The following is a 14,547-nucleotide window of genomic DNA, read 5'->3' on the forward strand; positions in this document are numbered from 1 at the left end:
TTGCTTACCAACCACATGGTTCCAGGTTCAGTCCCACTGCGTGGCACCTTGGGCAAGTGTCTTCTACTATAGCCTCAAGCCGACCAAAGCCTTGTGAGTGGATTTGTTAGACGGAAACTGAAAGAAGTCTGTCGTATATATTATATATATAATATATATATATATATTATAGTGTGTGTGTGTGTGTGTATATATGTTTGTGTGTCTGTGTTTGTCCCCCCAACATCGCTTGACAACCGATGCTGGTGTGTTTATGTCCCCGTAACATAGCGGTTTGGCAAAAGAGACCGAAAGAATAAGTACTAGGCTTACAAAGAATAAGTCCTGGGGTCGATTTTGCTCAATCAACTAAAGGCGGTGCTCCAGCATGGCCACAGTCAAATGACTGAGTCGAGTAAAAGAGTAAAAGTATAAATTAGTATGAAATTTTGTTAGGTTTCAATTTAGATCAGTCTAATCCTTTTGTTACCAAATTTCCATTGGAACATACTGCCTCTGTTATGAACAGAATGGTTGTATCATAGAACCAGGGGACAGTTTCAAGCAGGTTGGTATCAAAAGGGTTAAACCCTTTCATTCTTGTATTTCTAATGAAATACATTGCGTTTATTTCAATTTAATTTCAAAAGCAACGGAGAATTTAGTAAAATAGCTTGGTTGTTATTAAGCTGGCATTTGGAACATAAATTAACATAAATTAGCATAAATTTATGATGGAAGGTTTTAATTTAGAACACTTTGAATCAAGGTGTTAGAACTAAGGGACAGTCAGTCTTAGGTGAGTCATAGAATGCACAGATTGATATTTAACCCTTTTATTACCATATTCCTGTTGAAATACCCTGCATTAGTTTCAGTTAAGATTTTATTTCAGATCAGTTTGAAACAGGATGTTTGTATCATAGAACTAAGATTAATCTCTGGTGAGTCACAGATATAGACCTATGGAGTCATACATCCCTGTGGTTTCCACATTTCTGTTGTCTCAGGATTATTAAGAACAGGAAGTTTTATATCATAGAGGTGGGTTGGTATTAAAAGGGTTGATGACAATCCAAGACCAAATGCTCTCTTACTTGTTTCAGTCATTTGATTGTGGCCATGCTGAAGCACCGCCTTTTAGTCGAGCAAATTGACCGCAGGTATTCCTATGAGGTCAGGCAATAAAGTAAGTAAATCAATATATATATATATACCTGTTGGTCATCAATGATGTGTATTCATTTGTTTGACTAATTGAACTACCTGGTCATTGAGTAAACACATGAAGTGGTTGAGTATTCCATAGCCACATGTACTCTTAATGTAACTCTTGGGCAGAATCATTGGTACAGTGTGTGACATGGTTGGAGTGAAGGGATTTTTGTACAGATTTAGTCTATCCAGTTTCACTCATAAAGTTGTGTGTTGACTCGAGAGTATAGCGAAAAAACCCCACTAAAAATCACACTTGCCAAAGATGGCTTGCAGTAGAACAGGACCTGAGACCTCGTGATTGCAAAGAAGAATTTCTTAACCGTTCACTTGTCATACATTTTTTGTTTTTTTTTGTGATCTACATATTTCCACCAAGAAATGTTGGGGTTGATCCTAGGTTGTAGTAAGGAAAAAATAAAAAAAGAAGAGTAGGAAGCTGTGTTACTCTTTTACTTGTTTCAGTCATTTGACTGCGGTCATGCTGGAGCACTGCCTTTAGTCGAGCAAATCGACCCCAGAATTTATTCTGTGGGTGCCTTGTACTTATTCTATCGGTCTGTTTTGCCAAATTGCTAACTTACAGGGGACGTAAACACACCAGCATTGGTTGTCAAGCGACGTTGGAGCGACAAACACAGACACACAAACATATACATATATATATATATGACAGGCTTCTTTCAGTTTCCGTCTACCAAACCCACTCACAAGGCTTTGGTCGGCCCGAAGCTATAGTATAAGACACTTGCCCAAGGTGCCATGCAGTGGGAATGAACCTGGAACCATGTGGTTGGTAAGCAAGCTACATACCACACATATATTCAGTTTATATATATATTTAATTTATATATATACTCTTTTATTCTTTTACTTGTTTCAGTCATTTGACTGCGGCCATGCTGGAGCACCACCTTTAGTCGAGCAAATCGACCCCAGGACTTATTCTTTGTAAGCCCAGTACTTATTCTTTCGGTCTCTTTTGCCAAACCGCTAAGTTACAGGGGACGTAAACACACCAGCATCGGTTGTCAAGCAATGTTGGGGGGACAAACACAAACACACACACATACATATATATATATATACGAGAGGCTTCTTTCAGTTTCCCTCTACCAAACCCACTCACAAGGCTTTGGTCGGCCCAAAGCTCTAGTAGAAGACACTTGCCCAAGGTGCCAGGCAGTGGGAATGAACCTGGAACCATGTGGTTGGTAAGCAAGCTACATACCACATACACACACACACATATATTCAGTTTATATATATACTTAATTTATATATATATATATATATATATATATATATATATTTAATATATACATATATTCAATATATTTAATTTGTATATATTTATATATTTAATTTATATATATATATATTCAATTTATATATAAACATGCTTGACTACCTTTAATGCCCCCCCATACACACACACACAATACCTATTATATACCAACTATATCACACAGTGCTATGTACTCTGTGACTCAGGGTGGAACCAGAGGTGGCAGTGGTAGTGGTAGTGGTGTTTGAAATGCAAATACAGTAAGCAATATGTCTAATAATTGTGAATTGAACTGGTTAGGCCATCAAAGACAACACACACCTTTCTTGACTCAGTTCCATTCCTATAGTGACTGTATGAGTCAATAACGGAGACATCATCATCATCGTCATCATCATCATCATCATCACCACCATCATCATCATCATCATCATTTAACGTCTGTTTTCTATGTTGGTAAGGGTAGAATTGTTTGACAGGAGCTGGCTACACAGAAGACTGCACTGGGCTTCCACTGTCTGCTTGGTATGGTTCTTTCTTATGGCTAAGATGCACTTCCTAACACCAACCACCCCACATAACAGACTATGTGGTTTCTCAGCCTGCTCTGCTAGAAATAACAGCTGAGTAGTTCCAAACTTGAACTAAGAAGGACAATGCCCTACCCATCTTTTAAAACCCTTTAGCATTCAGACTGCTTTGCTCGATGTAAAGTTTATTATTCACACGGTTTTGAATTAATCATGTATCATTTTGTAGTTTTGAGATTTCAATGATGCAATTATTTATTTTTCAGAATGATATTGTAGAGCAGATGTGAGAGACTGGATCTAGCAGATTTGACCAGATATGTAGTTAGTTAGTTAGTTAGTTAATTTTTTGGCTCAAAAAGCAAAAAGCAAGGCCATGTAGGGGGACATGGAGTTATGTACAGGGTGGTGTTCATGTAAAGAGTTCAGGCCACTTGTGGTCAAGGGAGACTTTGAACCGAGCGGTCGTCGGCATCTTCACCATCTCGTCCGGCAGCTTATTCCACGGATCCGCAACCCGGACGGAGAAAGCCCCTCTCCTTCGAGTGAGACGAAATTGTCGCAGATAGAGCTTTTCAGAGTGACTCCGCAGCCGACGCTCTGGAGCAGGAGTGAAGAACAGCTCTTTCGAGAGGTTACACTTTCCACTTATGATGTTGTGAGCGAGAATGAGATCACCACGGCGTCATCGTTTTTCTAGAGAATAAAGGTCGAGCGTCTTCAGCCTTTCTTCATAAGACAAATTCTTGAAACCAAGAACCATGGTCAGTTTGACCCTTTAGCATTTAAACAAGCCATATCTGGTCAAAATATTCTACCTCTTTTAATCTGGTTTCTCACACCAACCATATAATATCATTCTAAAAAATTAACAGGCATAAGAATGGCTGTGTGGTGAGTAGCTTGCTTACCAACCACATGGTTCCGGGTTCAATCCCACTACGTGACACCTTGGGCAAGTGTCTTTTACTATAGCCTCAGGGCTAACCAAAGCCTTGTGAGTGGATTTGGAAGACAGAAACTGAAAGAAGCCCGTCGTATATATGTATATATATGTATTTGTGTGTGTATAGGTTTGTGTGTCTGTGTTTGTGCCCCCGACATTACTTGACAACCGATGCTGGTGTGTTTACATTCTCGTAACTTAGCAGTTTGGCAAAAGAGACCGATAGATTAAGTGCTAAGCTTGTGGGTGTATATATATGTGTACATATATATATGTGTATGTATATATGTGTATATGTATATATAGCCTCAGGCCAACCAAAGCCTCATGAGTAGATTTGGTAGATGGAAACTGAAAGAACCCCACCGTGTATATATATATGTGTGTGTGTCTATGCCCCCCCCCCACATCACCACTTGATAACCAGTGTTGGTGTATTTACGTCCCCATAACTTAATAGTCCGGCAAGAGACCATTAAAATAAGCAGCAGGCTTAAAAAAAGAAGTCCCGAGTTGGGCGGTGGGGGTCGATTCGTTTGACTAAAAATTCAAGACAGTGCCCCGGCATGGCCACAGTTTAATGACTGAAACAGGTAAAAGATACAAGACAGCAGCAGCAAATGGTTTGGTTTAATTCTGCTTTGTGTATAGTCTGTCATATCAGCTCACATGAGATACGACTGCAGAGCAGAGTACCGCCAGTATTACAACCACATCAACTACAACGTCCCACCCTTACACCGGTGTAACCACTACCATCATAGCTATAACTGTTATCAGCTCCTCCACCACTACCACCACCGCCACTACTGCGATCATTCTGTTGCCTCCAACACTACTAATAATAACATTAAAAAGAAAGTAACATCAATGCAAACACTTGTGTTTCCACTTAAGCTTTTTTTACCCCTGCTGTTCCCTTTCTTCACTTCTTCCAAAATGCTTCTGCCAATTTCCAGAACTATTACGAACACCTGTTGTTCTGGTGGTGAATTTGTAACACCCTATATATATATAATATATATGTGTTATATATATATATATATAATATATATTATATATATATATATATATATATATATATATATATATATATATATATATATGTGTGTGTGTGTGTGAATTTATTTAATATATATATATATATCTATATATATATAGATATATACACAACATATAAGATAGATATACATATGTATGTATATATATATATATATATATATATAGAGTATAATATATACACATACTATATATAGATATACTATGTATGTATGTATAATATATAATATATTATATATACACATACTATATATATAGATATACAATATGTATGTATATATATATATAATATATATATTATATATATATATATATATATATATATTATATATACACACTTATATATAGATATACATATGTATGTATATATATATATATAATATATATATATATTGTATATATATATATACATATGTATGTATATATTAATAATAATATATATATATATTATATATATATATACACACACATATATATATAGATATACATATGTATGTATGTATGTATATATAATATATACTTGTTCTCAAAGTAAACACGAGACAAACACAGAACCCTATTGGCAGAAGAAATTAATAGTGGAAAACAGATGTGAGCAGTTGGTTTGTGTGTGCAGCCACACACACACACATACATATATAGCATGTGCGTATATATATATATATCTATATATATATATATATATATAGTATATATATATATATGTATTTGTATCAGTTTGATGATCAAAGCTTCTAATAATTGACAGAAAAACTCTTTCCTTTGCACCCTCACACACTCATATGTACTTACACAGTCCTAATATGTACAAATAAGTCTTTATTACGTCTCTTCTTTCTGTCTCTTTAGCCTCCTCAGTATTGAGCCAATGTGGGATTCCCTACAAGGTCTCCTCTATGCATCAGAAATAGCAGCCAATTCTCTTTCTAGTGAAAGGTTGAAGGACACAGTTGATTATTTGCTCCTGTATACTCCTCCTCCTCCTCATCATCATCATCATTTAATGTCCACTTTCCATGCACGAACCAGATGGCTGCACCAGGCTCCAATCTTGATCTGGCAGAGTTTCTACAGCTGGATGCCCTTCCTAACGCCAACCACTCCAAGAGTGTAGTGGGTGCTTTTACGTGCCACTGGCACGGGGGGGGGGCAGTCAGGTGGTGAGGTCCTCTAATATACCAAATTGACCCTGGTGATCAGAGGTCTACTTGGTTGGCCCTTTAACATCTTATAAATAATTCTGCTTGTCACTCCCTTGCGTAGCCCCTCCGTAATGCTTCCATGTAATTAGTTGAAGTGGGGAGGGGGAATGAAGGGGAGTGGAGAGGCAAGGCAAGATAAGGGGAGGGAGAAGTGATGAGTGAAATGTGCAATCTTTTTTCTTTTTTAGATAATTTTTTTTTCATCCGTTACTTAACCTGTCTATAATGCTTTCACATGATAAGTTGAAGGGAAAGGCAAAGTGCAAAATAAAAAGGAGAGTCCTGTGTATTAAGTCTATAAAAATGTGCATAAAGTATATAAAGAGTATATATAAAGTGCATTAAGTAATCATTGTATTCCAATTTCCTTCATTTTTCAATGATTAGCAGATAAGCAAGTATCTTTTGATACTGACATAACACAGGCTTTCAGGTTTTTAGGATAAAGTTTTCAGAAATAACCCAATAAGTTAACCATTAATTCCGTAAAATATTTACGGGTCCCACTAGTTCAGATTGTTCTGTCAAATATAATCATTATTTATCCACATTATCCCAACTTCCCAACTACTTAACCACTACGCCATATGCTCACAGTGCAGAGTGAAAAGTTGCAAAACCTTTATATATATTTTAGGTGCAAAGGCCCATCTTCAGAAGGAAACAGTCCAAGAAACAGGTGTTGTGTATCTTCATAGCCCCCCCTGCCTTCTGGGCCTGTTTGGCTGTCCAAATGGCAGGATCTATGTAGATATCATTTCTTTGTATTTTTCTGAAGATGGGCTTTTGTGCCCGAAATATATGGTTTTTCTTTCATCTCTGCATTGTTAGAAGTTTTCCTTTTTTGTTTATTATTCTATTTCTATCCTACAATGCTTCAAGCAAACTATAATACTCTTCTTAACTTTAAACTCTTTTCCTTTCTTCCTTTATGAATAAAAAAATTTTTTCGTATTTTTCAGCACCGGCGCCATCACATGTTCAGACAATTCTGGGAACAAAGTGCATTGATCGTGGGCGGCATGCCCATAAAAAGCAATGGTTTATCCCAAGAGGAGAGTCTGAAAGCTGCCAGTCATTGTCGACTTTTGACGATCCCAAGGTCATGACAGAGCAGATTTCTCCAAACCAGATTGTCTTCACTTTCTGGATCCCTGGTCCGAAAGGCGGCAAGCAACTGGATATGTCCCGCTGGTTTCAGAATATCATAGCAGTACTGCAGTTAGAGATTGCTTATGATGAAAACCACCCTATGTGTAAGTATTAAGATTTATCTATCCATTATATTAATCTTTCTCCATTTTCTGCTTCAGTTTCCTCATCTTCATTCCGTAGAAGAAAAAATTCAAATCAGACCATGTTAAGACCAAAAATTATTTTGGTAGACCGAAACCGAAAGAAGCCCGTCGTATATATATGTATATATAACTACTAAGCCATGTGCCTTAAATATATATATATATATATATATATATATATATTATAACTACAAAATTAGAAATGGAGAAACATACTTAAATCAATATATATATATAGCCTCAGGCCAACCAAAGACTTGTGAGTAGATTTGGTATTTGGAAACTGAAAGAAGCCCATTGTTTATATGTGTCTGTGTCCCCCACCCCACATCACCACTTGATAACCAGTGTTGGTGTATTTATGTCCCGATAACTTAATAGTTCGGCAAGAGACCATTAAAATAAATAGCAGGCTTAAAAAAGAAGTTCTGAGTGGGGATTTTTACTATGAAAAACCTTTTTTTTTTACGATTTTTTTACTGCTGTGTCGTCATTTTTCGGTGTATTTCAGCCAGAAAAATGTTCACTCAAAGAAAATAACAAGCTACATAATGCAAAATTTTTACTTTTCAAAAATTCCTATTCTAAAGGGTTGAAAAGAAAAGAAACCCGAGCAACGCTGGGCTATACTGCTTGTAAATGATAAAGAGAAGCTAAAACTAATAGTTTCTGTATGTTTTTGAATGGCTAGAATGAGTCTGTCTTGCTGTAATTGCTTTAGTTTCAACACCCAGTCTCAGATGAAATCATTTGCTAGACAAGTATGACTAAATATGTAATTGTTACTATATCCTTTGTACAGTGGAAAATGCCACGCTGGAAATGGAAGTGAAACTCGGTTACCGAGATCTTCATGAAGGGCCAACCGATTGGAAACTTTTGGCAGAATCTGTTGAAACCAGGAAACTGGATTGTTCCATTGACGAAGAACAGGTAGGTAATTCTTTAGTGGTGGATTTGGGTTCTATCCCATTGCATGGCACCTTGAGCAAGTGTCTTCGACTACAGTTTTTTTTTTTTTTTGGTCTTTTTTAAAAGAAAGACTTTCTTCAGAATCTAAATACAGTAAACAATAGGGATTTTTGTAACTGCTATATTTATCTGTGTATGTTTGTGGGGGCTTTCAGAGATGTGCTTTTCTTTGGTGTGTGTGTGTGTGTGTGTGTGCATATGGTCTTTAAGTCCATAGCATCAAAATAAGTATATTTTTATATATTTGTGTCTGTGTTTGTCCCCCCAACATCACTTGACAACCGATGCTGGTGTGTTTATGTCCCTGTAACTTAGTGGTTCGGCAAAAGAGACTGATAGAATCAGTACTAGGCTTACAATGAATGAGTCCTGGGGTCGATTTGCTCGACTAAAGGCGGTGCTCCAGCATGGCCACAGTCAAATGACTGAAACAAGTAAAAGAGTAAGAGTAAAGAGAGAGTCTCATTCAAAGTATTCACCTTGGGAGTCTACACACTTCTGTCAGCGTTCCTGCCACTGCTGGAAACATTTCTGGAAATCACTTTTTTGGATGCTGTAGAGCTGTGCCATCGAATTTTGCTTAATGTCCTCTGTTGATCCAAACCTCCCTTTGAGTGCTTTTTTGAGCTTTGGGGATAGCCAAAAAGCATACAAAGCCAAGTCTGGGGAGTAGGACGCCCGACGAACAAGTGGTGTGTTTTGCTTGATGAGGAATACTTGGACAATGTTGGCGGAATGAGTGGGTGTGTTGTCAGTTCTTTGCTGCCCCCAGCAAAATATGTATATATTTGTGTGTGTGTATGTTTTTGTGTCTGTTTGTCTCCCCACCATTGCTTGACAACTTAGGAGTTTGGCAAAAGAGACGAATAAGATAAAATATGAGGTTTACTTACAATGATAAGTTCTGGGGTTGATATCGTTGTCTAAAAATTCCTTTAAGACAGTACTCCAGCATGGTCACAGTCAAATGACTGAAACAAGTATTGTGTATTCTTTTTACTGATAGTTAACACTAAACATAATACTAGAGGGCCCCAGAAGGGAAAGATAGTTAAATTAAACAGGGCAGAAACTGAACCTTTGTCCTACATTTTCATGTGTCCTTTTCATATTTTTCCTTTTTTTCAGAAGAAAGCACAGAATCATTACAAATGCAATTTGGTGCCTTTCTTTGAATTGGGAAGTTGTCATTATGATTATTATTTAGTGAATCTGAGAATTCCAGTACACGAACACAAGATTACCAACATGGGAATAGGAAAATTACAAGATATATGGGTTGTTGTGAGTATTTTCATTTTCTTCTTTCATTACTTTATGCTGTCTTCGTCTTTTCTTTTTATCTGATTCTCTCTCTGTTTGGGAAAAAATCTGAGTTCTTTTTTTTCTCTTTAATTTCATTCCCTTCTCAGAATATCACCACCACTACCACCACCATCATCATCAAATGTCCATTTTCCATGCTGGGTTGGGCAGTTTGACAGAAGCTGGTCAGCGAGAGGACTGCATCAAGTTCCAATGTCTGCTTTGGCATAGTTTATGTGGCTGGATGTCCTTCCTAATGCTAGCAGTGAGGCTACAAAGTGACTCACAATTCAAGACCCCTCAACCGAGGTGGGTGTAATGTCCAGTTCCCTAAGCTTGCCTGGGGAAATTGGATATTAAAAGAGAGTTTCTAGAGCTGGATGCCTTTCCTGTCACCAACCCTCTCTTGCTAATTTCCCAGCCTGTTGAACAATAGACAGCTCAAACATATTTTATGTCAAAAACTGGATGCAAAGGACCCCTTGCCAATGAGCCCTTTGTTTACCAAGATCACTGCTACGTGAATGCATTCTTGAAGTTCAGCTAAACTATTTCTCCATCCTGGGGATAGACGCAGAGAAAATGATTGCAGCCAAATTGAAAAAAATGCTGTCATGGATATATAAGCAGGATCCAACCAAAAAGAAAAATTATAAAGAAAAATAATAAAAATTATAAAATTGTGCAGGAGTGGGTATGTGGTAAGTAGCTTGCTTACCAACCACATGGTTCTGGGTTCAGTGCCAAGCAAAGCCTTGTGAGTGGATTTGGTAGACGGAAACTGAAAGAAGCCCGTCGTATATTTGTTTTTGTGTCTGTGTTTGTCCCCCCAGCACCGCTTGACAACCGATGCTGGTGTGTTTACATCCCCGTAACTTAGCGATTCGGCAAAAGGGACCAATAGAATAAGTACTAGGCTTACAAAGAATAAGTCCTGGGGTCGATTTGCTCGACTAAAAGGTGGTGCTCCAGTATGGCCACAGTCAAATGACTGAAACAAGTAAAAGAGTAATACTTTATATTTAGCATTGACTTATTTTCTTGTTTACATTGTGCACCACTATGATTGCCAGATTATTGTGTCTCTCTTGAATTTGTATGGCTGTTTATACCTGTTCATTCTGATTTCTTTTCAGGCAATTAGTCAAACGGGAGGTTTTACTGAAGTTTGGTTATCATTGAAAACTGTCATGTTCTTCTTGTTATTGCCCTGCCTGATATGGTTTTGGCGCCGGATCTTGATGCTGGACAGAGGACCAAACCTCTTGGAAAGGTGAGCAGATTTGGTGAATGCATGAGATTTTGTATGTCTGTGTGTTTGTGTCTTGTTTGTCATGTATGTGAGTGTGTGTGTGTGTGCATGTATATATAATATATATATATTTTTCTCTCCTTGTTTTTTCTGTGTCTCTTTCTGTAGAAGAGCGTAGGCTCGAAACGTAAAAGGCTTTTTCTATTCCTGAGCGTTATACTAATACATCTGTTTGTTTTGTACACCACCTGTCTTTGTCTTCTGTTTTTTTTCGTAAACTCTCCTATATATATATATATATATAATATATATATATATATATATATATATATATGATATAATAATAATATAATATTAGGGAGTATAGCTCCAAACTTACAGGAAAAATTCAATTTAGTATTAAATCAAATTTCACAGTATAAATATATAAAATAAATTAGAGATAAAACCACTATTATGCGACTCAAATAGTGATAGACATAAACCAATACATAAATAACCAATAATATATATATATATATATATAAATTTTTTTTTTAACATACATACACACACACAGGTGCATCTATGCAGCACTGGAACAAGTGCATTTTACATGACACCAGCACCTGCTTAGGACATGCCTGTATGTATGGATGGCCACGATTTTACTTAGCTCCACAATTTTAATATGATATGTGCCAGCGTGGCTGTTTGGGTAAGAAGTTTGCTTCCTAACTATTTGGTTTTGGGAGTACTTATTCTATAGGTCTCTTTTGCCGAACTGCCAAGTTATGAGGACGCAATTACACACCGACATCGGTTGTCAAGTGATGGTGGTGGAGGGACAAACATATCATCATCATCATTTAACATCCGTTTTCCGCGCTAGCACGGGTTGGACGGTTCGACCGGGGTCTGGGAAGCCAGGAGGCTGCACCAGGCTCCAGTCTGATCTGGCAGTGTTTCTACAGCTGGATGCCCTTCCTAATGCCAACCACTCCGCGAGTGTAGTGGGTGCTTTTTACATGCCACCGGCACAGGTGCCTGGGGAGTCTGGCATCGGCCACGATTGGTTGGTGCTTTTAACGTGCCACCGGCACGGAAGCTAGTCGAGGCGGCGCTGGCATAGGCCACATTCGGATGGTGCTTTTTATGTGCCACTGGCACAGAAGCCAGTCGAGGTGGCACTGGCATCAGCCGATAGGCTTCTTTCAGTTTCCACCTACCAAATCCACTCACAAAGCTTTGGTCAACCCGAGGCTTTAGTAGAAGACACTTGCCCAAGGTGCCATGCAATGGGACTGAACCTGGAACCATGTGGTTGGTAAGCAAGCTTCTTACCACACAGCCAAGTATCCTGTGGTTGCTGGACAATTTTCACAATAGAATGCCTTATTTCAATTTGTTTTGTTCCATGTCTTCTCTGATGGACAGGCCTCTTGTTCAGGACAGATTTCTGCATTATTTAGGACAATTCATAAAGTATCAATAAACTAAATTATTGCACATGCGTTCACCCCTCCCATATTCTAAGTAGTCAATCTTCACCCCCCCCCTCCAATTTTTTCTCACTTCAGGTTTTATTCATAGTTTTTCTTTTCTTTGTTTTACAGAACTTTATTTTCTCTTGGAATTGCTCTGACGGTATTAAACTGTAAGTATTTTTACTATATACACCTATGCACACTCTCTCTCTGTCTCAGACACACACACACATACACATATATATATATCCATATACATGTATGTATTTATATATGTAAAAGTAAAAAAATATACAAACTGGGACAAGAACGGGAAACATTTAGAAGACAACACAAAAAACACGGACGGGACATTCGAAGCTTTCAATCTTCAGTCAAGAACCGGATCATCTTCGCAATTTTGGCTGATTAATCTTGAGATTGCTCCGACCTGGGCAGCCCCAAAGGAAAATCTAAGCCAAGCGCATTAGATTCCTTGGAAGAAAGCCTCATCTTCTTATATACATGCATACACACACAGACATATATATGATATATATAGATACACACATATACATATAGCTATACATATATGTACACACACACCTATATTATACATATACACATATACACACATGCACACTGTCATAATAATAATAATAAATGCCCTGATGCAGTACCAGGCAGTGGCTCTCGTGGCTTCTGATCTTAACTGATTGGAAGTGTTATCATGTACATTGTTTTGTCTTGATATAAAAGATGGGCTACAGCAAATATTCTGCTCAATACCACAGATTTGCTTGTCAGTTGCTTGACCATAACCAGTTGAGTATGTCCCTTAGTGGCTGACGATATGTGCATCTCTGATCACGAGCAAAAGTAGTTGGGGAGCATCATAGCCATGTGTTGAAAGGGATTGTTTGGGGTTTGAATAATTCACCTTTGGAAACATGGGTGGTTCGTTCAACATCCTTAAACAACCCTTATTCAGGGACCCTTTGAGCGGGATGGGCTACTCGACCAGAAGCAAATTCTAACTGGGCCCCACCTGCAAGGTCATGGGCTGTTTATCTTGATATGAGATCACCATGTCACGCACATATGGTTGTGATGCATGTGCCTGGTGTACCCTTATCAGACTGGGTAGTCATGATAGGTATACTAGGCTTCGTATATTTGTACCCCAGTGTCATTTTGATGGCATGCACTGCTCTTTCACTCAATAATTAATAATGATCCTTGTTTGTCTATTTGTCTGCAGCACCTATCGAATGGATGACTCTGTGGATCAACATGCCATTTATGTTGCTACTAAGTGATATCCGACAGGGAGTTTTTTACGCTATCCTTCTCTCATTTTGGTTAATTTTCGTAGGAGAGCACATGATTGTGAGTACCTTCTTTATTTTCCTCGTTTGCCTTTTCCCCCCCTCGCTGTTCTTGTTAATTATGTCATCCTGTGTTGTTGCCAACTGATTACTTGTTGCTAACTGTCATCACCACTCATTCTGCTAACTTATCACTTGTCAACAAACCAATCTTATGTCGTTGCTAACACACCACTCATACTAACCTACCATTTGTTAACTAACCCATCATGTATTGCTGCTAACTTATCACTTGTCAACAAACCCATCTTATGTCGTTGCTAATACACCACTCATTATACTAACCAACCACTTGTTAACTAACCCATCATGTATTGCTGCTAATTTACGACTTGTCAACAAACTCATCTTATGTTGTTGCTAACTTACCACTTGTTAACTAACCCATCATGTATTGCTGCTAACTTATCACTTGTCAACAAACCCATCTTATGTCGTTGCTAATACACCACTCATTATACTAACCAACCACTTGTTAACTAACCCATCATGTATTGCTACTAATTTACCACTTGTCATTGCCAACTCCTCATTGTTGTTGCTAACTCATCATTTGTCATTGCCAACTCACCATTGTTGTTGCTAACTCGCCCTTTTTTCTTATTCATTGTCATGTTTACTTTTTTCATTGCCAGCTTTGTTTAGACTAGTGGTTCTCAACTGGAGTC

The 14,547-nt window shown here is 37.9% G+C and overlaps 1 protein-coding gene across 1 annotated transcript in view; it reads left to right on the forward strand.

Moving 5' to 3' along the window:
- Positions 1–14,547, forward strand: part of LOC115223617 (protein wntless) — a 39,052-nt gene that overhangs the window by 14,596 nt on the left and 9,909 nt on the right. The window contains exons 2-7 of the mRNA XM_029794274.2: positions 7,182–7,475; positions 8,320–8,450; positions 9,618–9,773; positions 10,931–11,067; positions 12,642–12,682; positions 13,753–13,880. Of these exons, the coding sequence (XP_029650134.1) occupies positions 7,182–7,475; positions 8,320–8,450; positions 9,618–9,773; positions 10,931–11,067; positions 12,642–12,682; positions 13,753–13,880 (887 nt within the window). The remainder of the gene's footprint in view (positions 1–7,181; positions 7,476–8,319; positions 8,451–9,617; positions 9,774–10,930; positions 11,068–12,641; positions 12,683–13,752; positions 13,881–14,547) is intronic.

Source organism: Octopus sinensis, linkage group LG23 (genome assembly GCF_006345805.1).
Source record: "Octopus sinensis linkage group LG23, ASM634580v1, whole genome shotgun sequence".
Lineage (NCBI taxonomy): Eukaryota > Metazoa > Mollusca > Cephalopoda > Octopoda > Octopodidae > Octopus > Octopus sinensis.